The sequence below is a fragment of the Eulemur rufifrons genome, chromosome 6, assembly GCF_041146395.1.
Source record: "Eulemur rufifrons isolate Redbay chromosome 6, OSU_ERuf_1, whole genome shotgun sequence".
In the NCBI taxonomy this organism is placed as follows: Eukaryota; Metazoa; Chordata; class Mammalia; order Primates; family Lemuridae; genus Eulemur; species Eulemur rufifrons.
Genome location: NC_090988.1, coordinates 32,324,224 through 32,347,122, shown reverse-complemented (window position 1 = coordinate 32,347,122; position 22,899 = coordinate 32,324,224). Strand labels below are relative to the sequence as shown.

General features: G+C 32.3%; 1 protein-coding gene across 3 annotated transcripts in view; it reads left to right on the top strand.

Annotated features, from left to right (window-relative positions):
* Nucleotides 1-22,899, top strand: part of CNTN5 (contactin 5) — a 1,139,291-nt gene that overhangs the window by 881,593 nt on the left and 234,799 nt on the right. For all 3 annotated transcript variants that reach the window (XM_069469032.1, XM_069469031.1, XM_069469033.1), the window contains 4 exons: nucleotides 6,243-6,424; nucleotides 16,409-16,545; nucleotides 17,609-17,738; nucleotides 19,733-19,883. In XM_069469032.1, the coding sequence (XP_069325133.1) occupies nucleotides 6,243-6,424; nucleotides 16,409-16,545; nucleotides 17,609-17,738; nucleotides 19,733-19,883 (600 nt within the window). The remainder of the gene's footprint in view (nucleotides 1-6,242; nucleotides 6,425-16,408; nucleotides 16,546-17,608; nucleotides 17,739-19,732; nucleotides 19,884-22,899) is intronic.

The window sequence follows — 22,899 nt, the reverse complement described above, 5'->3', positions numbered from 1 at the left end:
TTTAGGTAACATCAAAAAAGTGTGTTGATTAGCATAGGTTGGTACTTCCTTCTCATTTAGGAGCTCAGTTTTGCTATCTTCAACCTGTGACTTCCAAAGTTGTCCTGGGCATTGATATCGATTTACCCAACAATCAAAAAAAGTAAAGATTCATAGATTTTTTTAGACAATTCCACTACACTTTATTGCCAGAAATTAGCATCATTAGCAAATTAGCAGCATTAGCTACGCAAATAGCAATGCCTATTTGCGTAGAAAAAAAGGCAAATGTGGGTCCAAGAAACAAAAGAAACGGATTTGGGGAAGAGCTGAGATTCCCAGGCTCCATTTGTTTGTAAAATTATACACTTTTTTCCTATTATTTTATGATTTTTCTATTAATTTTACTATGTAGTTCTAACATCTAAAGCTCACTAATAACCATCCTCCTTCACCTTTAGGACACATTAACTCTAATCACTCCTCCCTTTTAATTACATGCTCTTTTAAGCTAGTATTTTAATCCCGTTCCTTTTTATACACCCATGTTGTTGTTTTTGATGTTATTTGTAATTTTTTTTCTTACTACTCCTTCTTGCGTCTTAAACTTGCTTTCTGGAGTCATTTTCCTTCTTACAGAAGTATGTACACGTTAGTGATAGTTTTTTGGTGATAAACTTGTTCAATTTTTATAGATCTGATATCTTTATCAGCTTTCAATTCTAAAGGAAAATTTACAAGATACAAACTGTAGGTTTACAGCTTTTTTTCTCTTCTCTCTCTAAACATATTGAACATAATTATTCCAGCATCTTCTGCTTTCATTGCTGCTGTTGGAAAGCCAGTGAACATTCTAATCACTGTTGTTTTGTAGATGGTCTGTCCTCCCTCTCTGGCCACTTTTCATATATGTCTTTGATATTCTGTGGTCTTACTCATGTTTCGCATATATTGTATATTCTGTATTGTGGGTTCATGTCCTTCATCATCTCAGGAAACTGTTATGCCAATTTCTCTTCAGACATTACACAGTCTCCTTTTTCTCTAGTCTCTTTCTTTTTCTCTCTCTCTCTCTTTCTATCTCGATTTCTATCTGTTATCTTTGATGGGACCTATGCCCTCTTACTTTATATCAGATGTATATTAACTGATGAATTAACTACTTCCATATTAACTAATGAACTAACTAAACCAGTTAACTATATTAACTCAATTAACTTATGTTTCCACATTTTCTATCTCCCTGTCCTCCAGTGCCTCATTCTGTATGTATATAAAACTCTAATCTATATAGAATTTTGAAAAAATTGTTTCAACTATGTTTAATTTGATGTTTAGCCCAGCCATTGAATCTTATGTTTTATACCATAATGTTTTTATTTTTTAATTTCTATTTTATTTTTAATCCACATGTTTACTTTTATAGTCATATCTTCTTTGATCATTTTGTTGTTGTTGTTGAGACAGAGCATCACTTGGTGTCCCTGGGTAGAGTACAGTGATTGTAGCTCACTGCAAGCTCCAAGTCCTGGGCTGTGAGCGATCCTTCTGCAGCAGCCTCCCCGATAGCTGAGACTACAGGCATGCACCACAAGGCCCAGCTGGGTTTTGTGGTTTTGTGTATTTTTTTTTATTTTTGTTTTCCATTTTTATTAGGTGGAGATGGGGTCACACTGTGCTCAGGCTGGTGTTGAAGCCCTGAGCTCCAGCTATCCTCCTGCCTCAGCCTCCCAGAAAGCTAGGATTACAGGCGTGAGCCACTGCGCCCGACCCTTGATCGTTTTTTAAATCCATGATTATTTTTATTCCAAGGTTTACAGCTATTAGCATTCTATATGAAATTACGTGTTATTCTGTATTTGATAATTCCAAAGTGACTGAAGAAGAAAATTTGAATCAATTGTAGCAACAAAATTAGACAAATTCCACCATTAAAACACATAGATTAACAAATCTAGTTTTTAGGTCAAATATTAAATCTAACCATTTTTCGTTTAGGGGGAATTAGATCAAAACAAAGTGACACACCATAAGAAAAGGTAAAAATAAGAGAATAAATAGGCAAGGAGCACAAGGTTAATGGAATGTTTGAAAAAAAGATAATTTAAAGTAAAAATACCATTTAATTATGAAGAGGGTCATATTATTTTGATAAAGATAATTAGAACTGTAAAATAATATTAACTTTCATGAACATTTATTTCCAGAGAGAAGAATTAATCAAAACACAAAATAAAGCTTTTTGAAATATAAGAAGATACTAATAGTAATGGGAATAGTAGAAATTAACTCACTTCTCTCAGTCTGACAGATCAATTAGGACAAAAATGAAAAGGATATAGAGAAGTAGTTTTCTGTGGGGTGGAGGAATAAGCAAGCAAGTCCAGCATCCTCATTGTTGCTTTGTTGCTTCAAGCAGACTAGCTTTGCATCTGTTGATGTGGGTTTCTTTTACTTTCATATTTTATTTTATTTTACAAATATTCCATAAAAGATTTGCTCTGAGGGAAAATTAAATTGCTTCAAAATTATTAAAAATGCTAAAATATTTGAATGACAATGAACAAAAACTATCTAAAAGCTAATTTAAAACTTTTATCATAAATAAAATATACCTCTTTTTTATAATAAACATAGAACTTGCACAAAATTTAATTCTATATCTGACTACAAAGATGGATTCAAGAAGTTTCAAAAAGTAGAAACTGTATGTCAATCTCTCTATATTTCAAAACATATGAGACAAAGGCAGTCTTATATGCTTTTATTAGTCACCATAAATAATAATTATATTTATTATGCAGCTCAAAAGTTATAGTATAGTATAAATGCGCTGATCATGAAAGAAGAAATAATAAATTAAAAAAGCAGGAACTTACAAATGAAAACAAAAACTCATAATAAAAACTCAAAATGCTTATTTTAAAGACCAGTAAAATAGATAAGTCTCTGACAAAGCTAATCATTTAAAAATCATGATATCTAACATTATTGAGTACTTAATTTGTCATATATTTTGCAAAGTAATTTACAAGAACTTATCTAATTCTCAAAATAATGTTATGAGAATCATTCATTCATTTATTTCATAAACATTTAAGCACTAACAATATACCAAACATTATATGAGGCACTTTGGTTCAGACTGCTGAACAAAGGAAATGATTCCACTGCCCTAAAGACATTTGCATTCTGGAGGAGTAAATAAAAATCTCCATTTTACAGATGAGAAAACTAAATTCAGAGAACATAGGTAACTTATCCAAGGTCACATAGCATCTTTGTGTCTAAATTATATTTGAATCCAGGTTTCCTGAAGGCCCATGGTCCTAACCACCATATAGTGCCAGCTCTGTAGGGCAAAATTACAGAAAGCATATATTCATGTCATTAACATTATAAAGAATATACAAATATTATAATAATATAATTGCAAACATTTTTTGCCTGCCTATTCTGTGCCAGGCACTTTAAATAATTTAACGTTCACAGTTATTCTCTGAGATAGGTAGTAATATTTTCACCATATTTTACAATTGAGGAAATTGAAGAAATGAAATGTTAAATAACTTGTAGCAGAGCTACCAGGAAGTCTGGCTGTGGAACCCATATTTTACTACAATGTGTGACTACTTATGGTTAAGGAATTTTTTTTAAAAACTTAAGCAATTCCTATCTGCATGGCTGACTGCTAAAACATTGAAATTATGGATGAAATAACTTATTATCTAATAAAACATGAATTACTGAAGTTCACACAAGCAGAAATTTAAATACAATGTAACTAGGGAAAAACAATCAAAAAACTAACTTAACTGATGTTGGCAGACCCAGGTAACATCCTGTGGTAGTTCTATCAGTATTTCAAGGAAACCATAATTATCCTACTATTTAAGTTGATACAGAATATAGGAGATGGGAAAATTCTGGCATGTTTACCAAGCAATCATTCATCATTATGATACCATATCTGTCAAAGCTATCTGTACACAAACCAACCATGAACTTACTAACAAATAAGCACACACACAAAAAACCCTAAAAAGCTATAGACAATCTCACATTTGAATAAACATGCAGAAATTCTAAATTAAAAAAAAATCACAAATCAATTCTAGCATATTTTAAAAGAATAGCATGCTGTACCGATGTAAGAGTTATTCCAAAATGCAAGATTTATCATTTCTGGTTATTAAATACATATGCCTAAACAAATAAGCAAAAATTGCTAACTCCTTAATCCAGAAATTTCAATTTTATATTTTACTCCTAAGGAACAAATCAAAAAGGTGTCCAAAGATACACAGGGTGTTTATCATAGCATTGTTTATAATAGTGAACATTGCTATCACTCCTATAAGAAAAAATAATAGAAAAATATCCTACTCTTAGCATTTATAATCTATGGTAGATGGTTGTACAAGAGGCATATGCAGGATACACAAAGTACTTTGTTATTTAAAAGAAAAATATTCTAGCGAACTACACAAATAAGGACATTGCTGAAGAGGAGGCATTTAGGACAAATCACAAAGGATTAGTAGGATTTTTAACAGATATGACTGGAAACACAGAGGGCTGTATTTCTGGATCAGGAGATGTGGAAAGAAGTACTAAAAAATCTAACTGAAAGAAAGTCGACTGGACCCAGAGCATAAAGTGTATTAAATATAAACAATACTAAATAAATCAGTGGAACAGAACTGAGAAGCCTGAAACAGATTCAAACATGTGGAAACCAATTATATGACAAAGGCAGCATTTCAAATATTGTGGAAAAAGGAGTTTTCTTTATTTATTGATGCTGAAATAATTAGTTTTAGTCCCTATCTCACACCAAAAAAAAGGTAAATATAGTCTAGATGGATTAAAGATCCAAATATTTTAAAGTGATAAAAATGCTACCAAGAATACTGCAGAAAATAGTGAAAAACTTGAGTTTAGAGATAATTTTCTAAAGAATTTTCTAAGATAATTTTCTAAGAAAAAATTCAGAAGTCATGGAGGAAACTATAGATATGTTTGTTTCTCCCCAAAAGTTTATAAAATTGTATCACAGATGCCATCAGAAGCTAACCATACACTAGTGAGGAATATTTCTGAGAAACAAAATCTCAATGGCCTTAACACACAAAGAAGTCTAAGAAATTAAACAGTGCAAATAAGCATATAAAAATGAAAGAAAAATAAGAAAAATAACGTAAGAAACAATTCACAAAAATGCAGATGCAAATGGCCAATAAAATTACGAAAAGATGTTCAACCTTCTTAGAGTTCAGGGAAATATTAATTAAATAAACAACAAATTACCATTTATTTACCTATCAATATGAAAAAAATTAAACAAATTGATCACATGCAATACTAGCAATGATATGGGAAAACTATCTTTATAATACAGGTGTGGGAATTGCTGCCACATTATTGAAAAACAATCTGGCAATATTTATTAACATGAAAAATGTTCATGCCCTTTAATCCATTAATTCCAGTTTTGTGAATGTCTGCTGCAGAAAATAAAAGCAATAGTGAACGAAATATATACAAGTTGTTTATAGCAGCCTTGATTTTTAGTAGTTAAAAAAGGAAACAAAACCGAGGCTATGCTAAATGTCTAACTATAGGGGGCAGTTCATTAAATTCTGGTACATCTACACAATAGAATAGCATATAACTATTAACCAGAATAAGTCAGGCCAATATTTATTGAATGTAGTCTTTTAATAATAAAATAGCAAGTATTCAAGATTTACATCTTTTAAAAAACAAAACAAAAATAACTCATGTGTGTGAATATATGCATCATAAAGACAATGTAGGAGATTACATATAAATAGTATTTGTTGTTGCAGAAAGACAGATTTGCAGGGATGGGGGCTGGATAAGTTTTTAATTTATTTAATTCATGACCCTTTTGTTTGACTCATTTCAGTAAGCCTATATTAGTAATTTCAATAAATTACTTTTGTCATTAAAAATATAATGACATTTTAAAAAATAAAGTATAATCTGTTAAAATCTGTAATGTATTGTCTCTGGATTGCTTTCCTGAAATATGAAAGAAAAGGAAACTACTCTTTTGTAATTTAACTACTTACCAGACAATCCACATGGAAAGTGAAGTCTATCAACCAGCACATGGTCCTTAATTGTGATTACATTTTATTGCACTCAGCCTATTAAGTGCTCAAGTTACCAGATAACAGAATCTATGTTCCTAATAGTGGAAAGTGTATTAACAGTATTTTTGCTCCCTATTGTAGCCCCGTTCCAACAATCACATGGATGAAGGTTAATGGTTATATTCCTAGTAAAGCACGTCTGCGGAAATCTCAGGCAGTGCTGGAAATACCAAACGTACAGCTGGATGATGCAGGCATATATGACTGCAGAGCTGAAAACTCACGTGGAAAAAATTCCTTTCGTGGACAATTACAAGTATACAGTAAGTGTTTGCAGCAAAGCATGATGCCCTAGTTCCAAGAGTCAAGCTGAAAATGCAAACTAATTTAAATTAATATTGTTTGTTATGTACATAAAAAACAAGTAATAATTCATCATTATACTTCTTTTGCATGGTAAAACATCATGTAAAATTACCCTACACATAGCAATGCTTTAAATTAAAAATGAATGGGGAATTATCAGTCTCTTTGTACAACATACAGAATTTACAACCTTAAAAATGAGATGTTTTCCTGGCATCAACACCACCCTCTGATAAGTTGAAAAGCTTATAAACTTTATTAACCTATTCTAGTACTAGGGCTGAATCAGGAGTCAAAATCTATTGCCCATGAACCAAATCCTGCCAAGTTGCTGGTTTTGTAAATAAAATATTATTAGAACACACTCATACCCATTTGTTTACATATCATCTACATTAGCTTTTGCCTCTCTATGGCAGAATTAAGTAGAGACAGAGAACACCTGTTTTGCAAAGACTAAAATATTTACTATTGGGCCCTTTACAGAAAGTTCCCTGACATCTGGCCTATGATAAACAGCCTCTTCAGCCTGCAAGTGTTTATATTGTCCTAAAATGCCAAAGAGTCAACCAGGTTGTGTCTAAGAATTAGGAAAATCTGGTTCAAAAGTTTTTGCTATCTTTTCTTTATTTCTAAGGATCACAAATTGTATCCACTTTTCACATTTGCTTTTACAATATACGTAAGGGGTAAGTGATAGTATTTTAATTTCGCAGATGAGGACACTAAAAAAGAAAAAAATATAATAACCCAGAGCATTGATATATACAAATATAGATGCTTTGAATACACAGTTATCCAAATTGTGTATTGGAAGCACCACATGTACTCACCAGCAAATTTGTTTCCCTGATCATCACCTAAGTGCACATTTGGGAATAACACCAATTGGGTGTCGGGCAGATGTGGATGAGGGGGAAGGGGATGGGTGTATACCTATATAATGAGTGCGATGCGCACCATCTGGGGAATGGACACGCTTGAAGCTCTGACTTGGGGGGTGGGGGCCATGGGCAATAAACATAACCTAAACTGTTGTACCCCCATAATATGCTGAAATAAAAAAACAACATAAAAAAATTGTGTATTGGCTGATTCCTCCAGGAAACCATGACAGTCACTGTATTTCAGGATCAGTTCTTCTAAAAGCTTAATGTCTGTTACAGGAACTCTTGAAGACTATTTTGAAATATTAATATATGAATTGAAACTGTCTTTCCTTATCTTTAACAACTCCTTTAGGAATTCAGCACTCTAACCAAATTGGATATGCATTGCACATTTTATTCATTCATTCATTCAATTAGTGTTTGTTAAGTGCAACTTACTGCTCTACATGCTAGCAATAGAGCTTTGAAAGAACTCATGGTCCATTGGATTAGATAACAAACGCACCCCAAATTAGAGCAGAGCATGCTATGTGCTGTGATAAAGGCATGTGCCAAGGATAGGGGAGTGCAGCACTCTACTCAGATGACTCAGGGAAGGCTTTAGAGAGGATCAGTTCGTTAGAAGGCATCCTGGAAGAAAGGGAAATAGAGTCATTTGGAAGTTTCAAAGATTGAAATATCAGCACTGCTCTGGTTATTTTTAGGCCATGGATGTTATATTTGGGTGAACTCCAAAAAGTTCATAACTGTTCATAATTAAATGATTATGACAACTCTGTAGCCATAGGGAAAAAAGTTGTTGCTTCTGTATCCAATGGAACAACGATTAACATTCCAATACCTTATATCCCTTTGTACAGATAAAAATCTGATAATGGAAGACAGTAGTTCAACCAGAATTTTACTACTCAAAACCACAAAAAAAAAAAAAAAAAAAAAAAAATGCAAGAAATGCCTGCTACTCTGAAGGCTATTGAAAGAAAGTCCCAGATCTCTCTGGAGTGAAGAATCACCCACACTTAAATATTAACACAATTAGATTGTACAGTCTGAGTAGGCTCCTGCTTCACACTACTCTACTTGCTCCCTGCCTCACCCCAGATACTTACTTCATAGGCACTAATGACTATTGCCAGGAACATAGAAAAACAATTGCTTTCATCCCATATTACTGGCATACATGCTGGTGAGAGAGTTTGCTACTAAGAAACAATCTGTGGGCTCTCCTTGTCGTGAACAATTATAATACATATACCCAAAGCATGCATCACTTTAAATAGAAAAATGATCTAGACCATTGCGTAGAAAGAGAAACTGCGCCAGCTAGCTACTTGGTATATATTTCCAACAGTTGGGCAAGGTATCCTAAAAGCATGTCACCTCTCACTATACCCCATATTTAGGATGCCTTCCTATCAGGCTGCATCAGGTGGTCATACACTTTGATTTGCCCTACATAATCCCAGTTTACTTCTGTTGCACTGTGACAATCATGAACAGTGCCCTATTTCACTTCCAGAAGTATCTGTCATCACATGTTCATCTGACTTTTGTATCTTTAAAACTGTCATATTGAACATAAGGGCTTTCTTCTCCTTCAAACTTGATCAAATGTAGACAAGGATATTGGTCAAGGTTTCTACCTAACTGGCAGTAGGTACAAATAGCATAATACATGGATGTTCCACTCTATCCATGGTTTATGTTTAGTATCATCTCTCAGTAAAATGATTACTGTTGGAAGCTCTGTAACTTGACCTCTACCTATTGGAAAAAGTAGAGTAGGACCCTTTTTATCCAAATGGTCAATATTCACAGAGTACTGAAAACCTAAACAATCTTTCCTATAACTCACTTGCTTCTTGTCGGTATACTTACAGGAATGCTTTACATGTTTGTTTAGCTATTAGACTCAAAAAATAAACCAGGGTTCCAAGGCAGCCTTTCTAGTCCCATTTTTTTTAATCAAAGCATTGCAAAAGTGAGTGTTAATATAAATGGTCGACATAATTTAAGCCACCTATGTTATTGTTTATAACTCAGCATTTATATTATAAACATAAAAGAAGACACAACATTAAGAAGTTTGTGGTAGTTAAATAAAAATTAAAGTAAACTTACATGTATGTCTAATATAACATAATCGGGTTTGAAAAATAATATAAACGGAAAAAATCAAACTAGAAAAAATTGAAATACAAAAATTTTAAAAATAATTTAACATTAGAATAAACTTCATAATCATTCTATTGAATATACCCTTTGTTTATAATGTAGAGTCCTTTTATGGGTTAAATTATTTCTTTGATTGTTTCTATTCCTTCTAGTTTCTGATGATTCATCAAAAAGACCTAGTTTTAACTAGTCACATAAAATATAAAGTTTTTATTTTTCCAATGTAAGTTGAATTCTTGCTTGGTAAAGTCCTTAATTAAAAAGGAAGGGATGAAAGAATGAGGAAAAAATGAAGAAAGAAGGTGGGAAGACAGGAAGGAAGGAAGAGAGAAAGGAAAGAATGAAATCCAAACATCATTTAAGCAGTTTTACATTATAAGGAACTCTCACAATGGGAGGTATTTTATGTACAGAAAATATTATTATATAAAAATGTGTGATCCATGAGTTTAAATACATATCATGTGCCCTACCAACTGGTAACCTGTCATTCTGTAAAGACACCGTCACTATGAGCTCTAGGTAGTTTATATTTACTATTTAGACTACCAATGTATCACTATTAAAATACACCTGTAACCAGAATACTTAAAAGAAAATTAAGTTACACTGTACATTCCAGCAAAGGAATACAATTGCATTTTTGGTGTAAAGTAGTATTATAGATTTCTTTATTTCTGTAAAATATACATAAAATATCCTTACCAATACTCTTAGATTCCAACATCTGCAGTTTGATTGTAAGCTTTTTCAAGACAAGGAATATTTTTTGTTATTTATCCTATTTCTTTCCAACACTAAGCACTATATTCAGCACACAGTGGGTAATTTTTGTTATAATTCTATACTGTTATAAATATTAATGCTTATTTATGCATATCATTTTACAAGGTTCACTGTGAAAAATAGGTAAAAGTCAGAAAAGACTACAGAACTAATGAAAGAAACTAACCTCCAAGAGCTTATGTTATAGACACTACTATACTACTAGGTACTTTATATACATTAACTCACTATCACCCTTAGGCATTAGGATTCCCATTTGATATATGAGGAAACTAGGCCTTCAAATATTAAGGAATTTATTATCCAAGGTACCATTAATAACAAGCAGTAGAACCAGAATACAACTTAGAACTGGAAATGACACCAGAATTCAACTCCTACCTCGCCCTCAACTTTAGGATGCTACTTCTCAGTGAGATATTGATGATCTGAGCTAAGGCAGGGGATGAGAATGAGATGGAGAGTAGATAATTCCTACTTGCTATATTTTATTAATGTTAGAGAAAACTGTTTCTTATATTAAAATACTTGACACTAGTTTTCACTATTTTTATTTTTTCAAAATTGTATTTATCTGTATTAGGCATGGTTTTAAAGATATTTTATCTATTACAATCCGTTAAAGATTTACTGTAGCAAGTGATGTAAAATTGTAGATTCCTGATTAATAATTTCATACATAAAGAAATTTTTCAATCCCATATCTTCAGAGAAAAAATTCTTGCCTTGAATTCTACTGTTGTCATAAAATTGGTGCCATGTATATATTCACAGTTGATAGAAAATGAAGTTGAATATTATGTATGGGCAATGGATAGGGGAAAGTAATCAATATATATTATATTTAATCATCATAGTAGCCCATTGAAATAGGAATTACCATCTACAGTTCACAGATGAGACTCATTAAAGTTAAGTAACTCATTCTCAGTCACATATTAGAGCAAAGTCATGACAGCATTAGAATTTGAACCCATATTCACCTCCAACTGTATAATCTTTCCAGTATAGCATGTTCCCTCTCACTCTCCCTGAGCTGAGAATCATAATATTGAAAGTGATCTATGTGGATGAAATATGTTGACTCTGTAATACTTAAGAGTACAGAAGCAATGAAGGAGACCAATAACACTTAGCATTTATCAGTAGAGAATTACAGAATTTCTAATGACAAGCGATAATAAGCAAGAATTTTCTTTATGCGCATCTGCTTAGTGTTTTAAAAAATGTAACCCAGAGACTGATCTGAAGCTCAAATGCATTATATAAGTACAGTGCATCTGGTGAGGTTTTAACAGCTTCTGAGTTTAAAGGGCCATATGTCTCTCAGTTTTCCACACCCTAAAATAGGTGGCCTGACAAAAGCTAGATGAAAGAAGTTACTAGGTTTATTTTAAATGTGGCCCAACCTGCCATTTTCTTTTGCAGATAGATCCAAGACTCCCCACAATGCAGACCACGTCTTGGTGTCTGTTCACCCCATTTTATTATTCAGAAGCCAAAGCCAATGCCCTTTAGTTACTTACAGTCCTCTGCCAAAGTAAACTTTTAAATGTAACCTTTTGTGTTTTTCATTTTATATTACCAATAATTTTGTTGTTGTTATAAAGAACCTTAAAAATACCATACTGTCTTTTTCACATCATGGCCTAAGAAAAATCCTTTCAGTCTTTAACCCAGTGTTTAATTTTTTATTTTTTAAGATTTATTACTGTCCATTTACATAATCTTTTTTGGTATGGTCCATACAGTACAGACCTGGTAGTTTATAAAACATCTTGCAATGTAAAAAAATCTGTTGTAAAAGTTGAGCTGATCTTGTATTGAACATAACCTACTTTTTCCAGGTGTGTCATGAAGGGTGGTATTTCATAAATTCACATAGCCTTTATGTTAGTTAATGTTTGTTCAATAATGACATTAAATGTATTTCTCCAATATGTGGCTTGACTTCATTGCAACATGATCCACAACCAAATTCCATTTGTGTGTGTGTATGTGTGTGTGTGCATGTGTATATGTGTATGTATGTGTGTACTTGTGTATTTCTGTCTGGGCTTGCTCCAAAGCTTTTATATTAAATCAATTAATGAGCACTTTATATATGTATATGGCATCCTGAGAAACAACCAAGTGACATCACCAAGTTACAATTGTGATATGTTTCAGTTTTTTTTTTCTATTCTGTGTCCTAGATATAGATATTGATATAGACATAGATAGTTATAGATATATAAATGTAAATAGATATATGGGTCCTGTACATACTACACAGCTTGACACAAAGAGTCATAAATCAGGGAGAATCATACTTAGAAGCAGCAAGATCTGAAGTAACATCTGTCTTTTATCTGTCAAGAATTGATAAGTTGATAACATTTTTTAATTCTGAGGGCAGTGTAATAAGCCGTGTTTATTTATAGAATTGTTAACAGAGTGAATTTGAAGACTATTTTAATCGCATCTCACCCACTAGATTATGAGCTGATAGCAAACAGACATTGTGGCATATTTATATTTCTATTCTCAGTGTAAGCATTGCACCTATATTGTTACCCAAATAGAGTTTGAAGAAAGAAAAGCAGGAATTAATTTCTTTTCCTGTCATTGATCACTTGTTTGACTCCTATGACAAATTCATTTTGGAATCAGGACTCTAAATTAGGCCACTTTACAAAATAGTCAAAAATATGTTTGAAGAAACATTTTTTCCAGGTGTCAAATCTGTTTCAATTTTAATATTTTAACAGTTCTTTCTTTCCTAAATTTTCATTTTTGTAACTTTGTTAAGATCTCTTTTAATTTCTTTTCAACTCCCACATTAGTTATAATATATTAAGATATATATCAATAAATCTACTTAACCAATACTTTATAATCAACTATTATATATGGGACAGTGGTGTGTTTAAAGTAAATATATATGTCAAGTCAACTATGCTCTCCATGATCTCACTATTTAGCTGGGTGTCAAACTGTAATCAATTAAAAAATTTAATAACAATTTAAGTCAGCAACAGAAGAAAGGTATGTAATTATTTTCCAAGTGAATAAGAACTATAGTGTCCAGAGAAGGTACAGATGACTCCCCTTTAGGGCTATGTTTAATACTCCTAATTTAATTTAGACTGAATATTGAATTGTGAGTAGAATTAAAGACACAGAGAAGATATATACAACATTTTATGTGGAGTGAATAATTTGAAGAAAATACATTGTGTACTTGGGAGACAGCAAACGGGTTTACTTGGATTACAAGACTCATGCATAGTATAAAGTAGTTTGGCAGAGTAGGAAAGTACACAGAAAGCCCAAGTTTAAAAGTAGAGTTTAATATTGGTTGTGTATCTCACCACTCCTATTAGTATCTTTAGTGTACAAGGGACATCAAAAAGTTCATGGAAAAATGGAAATAAAAGATATAAATTAAAAAATATAAACTATGTTTCTCTACATAAACATCTAAAAATTCAAGACACTTGTGTAAGAAATAATACCAGCCATGTAGTCTATCCCTAAAGAATGGAGGGACCTTGGAATTTAACCGTGTCAATCCAGTCCTTTTAACATCACTACCTGAAGAAACATGGGAGACCTGTAAAGATATTTAAGAGTAGGAGACAAAAAGAAGTCAGAAAGAGCCAAATCAGGACTGTAAGGAGAATGCCTAATGATTTCTCATCAAAACTCTCACAAAAGTGACCTTGTGTGATGACAGGAATGAGCAGGAGCATTGTCATGGTGGAGAAAGACTTTCTGGTGAAGCTTTCCCATGTGTTTTTGAGCTAAATCTATGCTTAAATTCCTCAAAACACTCTCATAATAAGCAGGTGTTATTCTTTGGCCATACAGAAAGTCAGCAACGAAAATGACTTGAAAAAACTGTCAGCATGACCTATGCTCTTGACAGATCTACTTTTGCTTTGAATGGACCACTTTCACTTCTTGGTAGCCATTGCTTTGATTGTGTTTTGTTTAAAGGATTGTACTGTTAAAGCCATGTTTCATCTTTTCTTACAATTCTTCAAAGAAGTGCTTTGGGATCTTGATACCACTTGTTTAAGATTTCCATTGAGAGCTCTGTTCTTATCTGAAGCTGATCTGTGCACAATGGTTTTGACACCCATTAAGTGGAAAGTTTACCCACCTTTAATTTTTCAGTCAGAATTGTGTAAGCTGAACCAGTTGAGATGTCTATGGTGTAGGCTATCATTTCTGCTGTTAATCATCAGTCCTTTTCAATTAGGAAAAGAACAAGATTAACTTTTCCCCACAAATTGATGTGAATGTTCTACCACTGTGGGCTTCATCTTCAACATTGTCTTGTCCCTTCTTGAAATGAGTTATTCATTTGTAAACTATTGATTTCACTGAGACATTGTGCCATAAACTTTTCATAAAACATCAATGATTTCACTGTATTTTTTCCAGCCAAGCTTCACCATAAATTGGATGTTTGCTTTTGCTTCAAATTTAGCAGAATTTATGTCGGTCTCTTCGAAGGGATGTCTTATCCTTCTTTGTGCCTGAAACTAGATCCTGTTCAGAAATGCTAGAACAAATTAATGTGAGTTTATTTTGGTGCAAAAAATTTTGAAATCCATGCATAGTTTTCTCATAATATGCATTTTCTATGAACTTTTTGAAGATCTCTCATATTACTACAAAGAGATTGATTTTGGAAGCCATCCACAAAAATCATGATTTAGTATTTGAAACTCATCATGATAATATTAATATTATTTAAATGATAGTTTCTAGGCTTAAAAGTTGAATCACAGAATGTATTTCAAGTCTACAAATTCTGACAATGTCTTGCCATGGTTGGCTTTCTTAAAGAACAGACTGTATTGGCTAGAAGACCAATGAGCTAATAAAAGCAAAATTCCCACTTAGAGACAAGTAATTTCCTTAACCTCTTTGAGCCAAAGTTTCCTGATTCATAAAATATTATATGTTTGTTTTAAGGAAGAATGTTACAGGGATTAATTGACAATTTAGCTCAGTGTCTAGGACATAGAGCTGGCCTTTAATAAATGAAATTTATCTCTTGCTCTTTCTTCTCCCTTCTAAACTGGCTTTGGCTTTAGGAATCTGTTTTCCCTTCATACCCACTATTCTGATATTCATGTGCAGTTTCCTTCAATATATGTTCTTTCCTATGCTATCCTTTTCCTTGACAATGACTTGGGATTGCCTCTATCACAGTAAAAACTCTATGATAGAACTTAGCTGTTTCTGTATTCCTAGTAGCCTCTAAAATTGAACAAGGACTACATAGTGTGAGATAAATGAACATATGAATGAATGAATGAATGATCAAAGCCCTCACTAGCACAGAGTAAAATATTTTATAGCTTCTTGCCAAAAATGTTGCTAGAGAGAAATAATAAATTCAGTGTAATATTTTTAATATTTATTGTTTTGACTATTTTAAACAGAATATTTGTGGACAAAGAGTCACTTTTATTCAATCTTTTCTTTTAAAATTGCCCAGTGGAAGAAAGAGACTTTAACTTGTATCTTACAGATTTCATACAATTACAATAGTATCTTATTCTTGATAAAAGTATTTTTTCTCAGTTACAAATTTAAAAACTTTCAAAATTCTATTGAAAGAATGTAAGTAAATTAAGAAAAATTTCACATTAAGATTTTAATTCAAAAATTATTTTTCCAAAGTCATTCAGTTTCTATTAGGAAAAAAAATGTTATTCAATAATAGGTCCTTATATATTACTTCTACATGTGCTAATGTTGCCTCAATACTTTGAAATAGCAATGACTTTAAGTACCTCACTTCCTACTAAACAAATTCTGGTGCTTTAAGGAGAATCAAAACACTTACTTTAAAATAAGAAATAAAAAAGATATACTTCACTTAGTTTATAAAGGTGTTTTAAATTATCAAAATATCTTCACTGCTATTTTTTGGTACAGGAATTACAATTCTGTATGTAATGCTTCTTCCAAATACCTATGCTTACATGAATTGCTAAAAAAAATGCGATAAATTTTTCCATGTGAATTTTGAACTTGGTAAGGTGTTTCAGACATGAAATCACCCTTCTTTAATGCTTAAATTTACAGCTTACCCACACTGGGTAGAAAAACTGAATGATACTCAGTTAGACAGTGGAAGCCCTCTCCGTTGGGAATGTAAAGCTACTGGAAAACCCAGGCCCACGTATCGTTGGCTGAAAAATGGAGTACCCTTCTCACCTCAGGTACTGTTGGGAGCTATTAACCTATTCTAGTGTAACAAGATTTCACATAGAACAAACTAGGCTCCTTTAGTCTTACTGAAAGTCATTTCCTACTTCTGCTTTTTAATGTATTTTGAGTGACAAATATAACAAATATATAAGCAGCATTTTATTTGTATTTTGATTACCTCATTATATTTTTGAATAATACATTGCTTCTTTAAGATTTTTCTCAATTCTACAAATTCTTAGGAAACTATCAATGACTATCATAGTCTCATTGCCATTTCTAGCTGACTTTTAGATATCACCTGAAATTACTTGGTATCTCTGTTGATACATAATTGAAGCATTGCTCACTAAGATTTAAAAAATGATTTGCTTGCATTAAGTAGACAAGACACTCGGTTGCTTAACAGCATTTCAAATTTAAAATTTGTCTTTGAAATGTGCTCTTGGCTTTAGTTTACCTTAATTTTCACATGCTCAATTTTCTATCCTCTATATTACATTTTTTCTAATAATGAAGTATATTTTCTAGTTGATAATTTTGTTTAAAATCCAGTTGCAAAGCAATTTTCTATTTGTATTAGTTTATTGGAAAGTGAGAGAAAAGGCAAACTCTTATTGGCTCAACATAATTGTTGATTGTTTTTATGATGGGCTACTTTTAACTTTGATCCCATGTGTCTACAACCTCAATCCTTTCTACTATGGGGACTCCTTGCTTCTCTTTTGTAAAAGGAATTCAAATAAAGTCATCATCTGCTGATTGTGTTTCACACACTCAACTAGTATACCAGAACAATGGCAGCTTATTTTAAAAACAAAACTGAAAGTAAAACTTGTCATGATAGTCACAGGAAAATATAGTTATAATTCCTTTTTGACAAAAATAATTATAATTTATAAGAGACACTTTATAATAAAATAATTGTAAAGTAAATTTGCATTTCTAAATTGCCAAATAATGTTTACCTACGTTATTTGTAGATTTTTTTTTTTCTGGGTCTAGGAGAGAGTACCCATAAAATCTGTATGATTTGTTTACATTCTAGATCTAATTTTTTTTATTCCATTACAGAGTAGGGTTGAGATGGTTAATGGAGTATTGATGATCCACAGTGTGAATCAATCAGATGCTGGAATGTATCAGTGTTTGGCTGAAAATAAATATGGAGCCATTTATGCTAGTGCTGAGCTGAAGATTCTAGGTATGCAATTTCTAAGTAAATAAATAGAAAAAAAGCCTTGCTTCTTTTCATGCTCTAATTCTTACTATACTGAAGTTTTACAATGCAGTTGTAAAAACCTATTTTATGGCTTGAAAAGAAATGCTATGTCTTGCTGATATATTTTTTTACAACTTTAGCGGACAGGTTTACATTGTGTACAGTCTGTCCCATAACTTTTTGTTTATATGTTTTCTTCTAACTCTAGTTTTAATCTTAAAAGGCTTACACAATATATCTTTGCTATGGAGTTAAAAAATTACATAAAGAAATATATGTTAATTTTCAAAGAAGAATGCCTTGAGGGTAGGAGATCAGAATGCAGAATTCCAGCAGCCCATCCCTGCTCCCACAGCCATGCTTCCCATTTTCCCAAGCAGCTCCTACATTCCAGTAGGTGTGTGGCTCCTGCAAGATAGGGCTACAGGATAAACTACCCTTTCCTCATGGGGCATCAACTATTAACATCCTTACATAAAAGGGAAAGCCTTCCTGAGGCCAAGCACTACTGGCTCCTAGGGTTACACCCTGGATCAGAATGTAACCCAGGTATTAGCACTACTTCACTATTTAAATGCTACAGGAAAGAATCACTCTAGTAAAGTGGACTACCCAGAATGAGCATATTTGGGCCACTGGGAAGGATCTTACTTTTCCTACTTTGATGATTTCCTAAACTTTTGTTCTGGAATGTTTGTAATACAGAGATACTAACTCACTGTCTCCCCAAAGTGGGCAGAAGCCCAAGTGTACATTCTACTTCCCATTTAAATTCCCAAAGTATAGCATTAACAGAAACATCAAAGATCTCAGGAATCTGGAAACCTACCATTTACACATCAGCTAATGTAATACATCGTAAATCAATTTATTGAATTATGCATGTTTGCACTTGAAATTTCTCCACATTACAAAAAATCCATCCAAATTAGACACAGGATTTCGGGTCTCAATCTCCTACATCTTAACCAATCAAATATTAATGTACTTTTTTATCAAATCACACTCTCTCTGAATTAAAAAGCTTATTCAGCCTTCACCTAGTTAATAGTTTACCTGGAAATACTTCTCAAACCCTTATCATTCACAAGACATATATTCAATTTTTTTTCAAATTCTAGTCCCAGTAAACAACCAAAAATGTTACCTGAAATTTCCCCATAAGTTTCTTTACTTTCTTTCAGTCTCTTAATATGTATCAATTATATACTTATAATCTTTTAATGTTGTTATGCCATGCATTATATTGCTATATGGTGGACATAAAATACTTAAGAAATACTCATACAATTTTCAGTTTGGCATAAATAAATGTCTCAGATATTATAGACTTGTAGTCATATCTTTCAGGTTCTCTTTTAGATTCAACAGTGTCTTGATAAAAATCCAGTAAAAATGATAATATTAATTAATGATCAAACCTAGGTAAATTATTTAAAAATTTACCAAAAATAAATAAAAATTTTAATTGAAATTTAAATAATTTCATGTCTTAAAATGTGTTTCTCTTCAAACTGCATTTAATTATTATAAGATTAAATATATATATTAAATTACAATTCACTATATAAGAAATGAAAGACACAGGATTATCTTCTTCACAGGTAACGTCCATCTTTCCAAAGGAAATCCAAATAGACTTCCTTGATTGTCCTCTTGACCTTTTGCCTAAGATGTTCATTAGTCTTTCACAGTTGAAGTTGTTAATCATAATTAAAGCATGTTATTTTGCAAATAGCCTTTACCTGTAGATCTTCACTTGTATGGAACCATCACCTCCTGATGGAACAACAGCCAGTATGATATCTATTAATTAATAATAAATTAAATTTTGAGTTATTGCCTTTCCATGCATAAATATCTTATGATTTTATAAGAAATGTATCCTGGAAGAAAAAGTTGCAAAATCTTCATGAATCAACCGTTAGAAATTATTGTCATTGATTCTGGTAGGACTAACATTTTCTTTTTAATAGCTTCAGCTCCTACTTTTGCACTGAATCAACTGAAGAAAACAATAATTGTTACCAAAGGCCGAGAAGTTGTCATAGAGTGTAAACCCCAAGGCTCTCCAAAACCAACCATCTCTTGGAAGAAAGGAGACAAAACAGTTAGAGAGAACAAAAGGTTAGAAAATGTCTATTTAATAATTTAAACTATAACATTAAACTTCTTTGAAGGTGCTAATGACATGCTTGTGAGATACATTTCACAAACTGATTGAAATATGGCTTTGTCTATATACTGATTTTAAAAGAACCCACAGTTCTACTTCAATAAGGCCAGATCTCTTTGCCTCCATCAGGTCTTAGCACCAGCTGGGGATTTCACTTGGTAATGAAAAAAGCACACTTTCATTAAGCTAGTTATTTTTGTTTTTCGTTTTGGTTCAGTATTTTGAGAGTCCAACAGTTATCTATGATAGTTTGTAAGGGTTGTGTTTTCATTCCATGTCAATATTTAAAAATAATAGAAACAAATTCTAGATCTTTTATATAATTACCTTATGATGGAATACTTCTATGTGATATTTGTACTAATGTTTGCCTTTTTTTCTCAACCACATTGATACAAAATAGTATAGGATTACTTCAATTGCCACAGGCAAATGTGAAATGTGCAGAGGAATATTTAACATGGGAACATCTATCTTTGTCAAGTAAAAGCCAAAGGATATCACAGGAGTGCAAATGGAGAAAAATGATGAGAGAATCAATACAATCTATGTATGCCAAGTTCAAATGTTTCATGCTCTATCATCATTACCATATTGCCATTACAAGTTGTGATTCGGCTTTGACAAAATAATACCCTCCATTATGTCAAAATAACATTCCATATTATTGTTTTGAATTTTGTTTTGAATTAACCTGTGAGGATAAGTTTATAACTAGTTTTATGCTTTTCCGGATCTAAGTACTTACATAGTTAAAATAATTTAAATCATCATTAGGGATCTACTTGAATAATTCCTTAGTTAATTTTGGAATATTTTGAAAAATTTGAAAATGTTTCTTAGAATATTTTTGTTTCCCATCAAATCAGAGAGACACTGATTTAAATATCTGTCTCAGATGAAATAATGTGGAATGATTGGCTTCAGTTCAGGCCAAGGATCTCTTATGCCTGGAAAGGGTGATCACCTAGGATTGGGGTCATGTTGCAGGGGCAGAAAAGGCTACTGCATTTCCTCACCCATCATAAGGGTCACAGCTGATACTCTTATAACAAAAGACAGGTTAACAAGAGAAAAGCTTAGAAAATTTATTTAATCAAAGTTTTATGTAATGCAGGAGGCTTCAGAAACGAAGAACAAAAGATCTAGGGAAAATTGTCTATTTTTATGTGTAGGTTCAATGAAAAACAGGCAATTGGGTAGAAATGTGATTGTACTAAAAGGATATGATCTAATAGTAATAAATCGAGGTGAGGAAACCCAGCAAGGCATTCCTGTTCAGATTCTTCTTGGCTTTTCTATGTGGCATTCTTTTTCTCCAGATATAGGACAGGACACCTGTCACATAGAGACTTCAAGGGAGAGGGGAGAGGGTCAACCCATCCAGGTTTTATGACTTGCTTTGGGGAAGAGGAGTTCTAGTTTCTATAACCCACCTTGGAAGAGAGGAATTATGGTTTCTATGACTTGTTTTAGGGGAGGAAGAGGAGTAGGAGACAGGAGGATGAGAGAAAGTCAAAAAGGCTTCACTTCCAAAGCCCTTTCAAACTTCTTCAGTACAAAGTATTCAGCATGCCAAAACACCATCTTTGGGCTATATCACAAATTGCGGGATCAGTATTGCATATGATTAAATTGATCAAATAATGACTGAATATTTTTGGATGGTTACTCATAAAAATATGAAAAAGAAAACATGCACAAAGCTTATTAAAGCAGAACATTGCTTTTGTGGTATAGTAAGAACAAATAATTTACATTGCTAGGTTATCATTTTTTCTAAATGTATTGAAAAATTTTATAATGTCATCAAAATATACATGCTTTATTATTGCAAGCCATTCTATCTGAAGTGCATTACTTTGTTTTATGTTTGTGGGTGGCATATGAGCCTTGCCCTATTTATTGCAATCCACAAAAATATCCATCATCAACTATTCACAAATATCACATTGTGAGTTTCAAAAATTAGGTGGCATCCCTTTTACCAAAGCAAAAGTATTGAGAAAAGTAACAAGATTATGAGTTTTCTTGCTACAACTTACTTTTTTGAAGTTTATTTATTTATTTATTTTTTTATTTCAGCTTATTATGGGAGTACAAAAGTTCAGATTACATATGTTGCCCATGTACCACCTATCCCCCCAAGTCAGAGTTCCAAGTGTGGAAGTTTAAAAGTACAGTTCAGGGCAGGCAGATCTATATGTTTAGATATATAAACTGGCTTTATTCATAAAAGAGCTCAAATATATAGTACATTTTTTACTCTTAAAATTGACAAGCACACTTACAAAATACCATTTTTACTGATGAACAATTTATTACCATTCAGGCAGTCCAAGGTTTTATGAAGAATAAAATCTAGTTGGCCACACACACCCCTCAAAAATACATCCAATTATTAAAATAAAAGGTTAAGATTTAAATTATACAAAATAATATAATAAGACCCATATAGGTAGTTGGAAAATGGTACATTCTAAAAATATGAGTCGAAACTTGAAATTTATAATTTAAAATGTATTTATTATACATTATTTAAAATAAGGTCTTGGGGAGGGGTTGGATATATACCTACATGAGGTGCAACGCGCACTGTCTAGGGAACGGACACGCCTGGAGCTTTGACTTGGGGGGATAGGTGGTACATGGGCAACGTATGTAACCTGCAATTCTGTATCCCGCATAATAAGATGAAATAAAAAAAAATAAGATTTCAGGTACAATGACAACTTATTTTCTTATGGAAATTTTAGGTTGCTACTCTGATATAAAGCACATCAACCGTTTGATAACAGTTGTAAATATTTAAATGGAAAAGGATGTATCAGAAAACTGTTAAGGCTTCAACAGAAAGTTTGTGTCCTATATATTTTTCACTGGGAGTGCATATTCAAATCATGGTTTATTTTTTTGGAATACAAGTATACACACCATTCATGTAATATACATTAAATATGTTCCCCA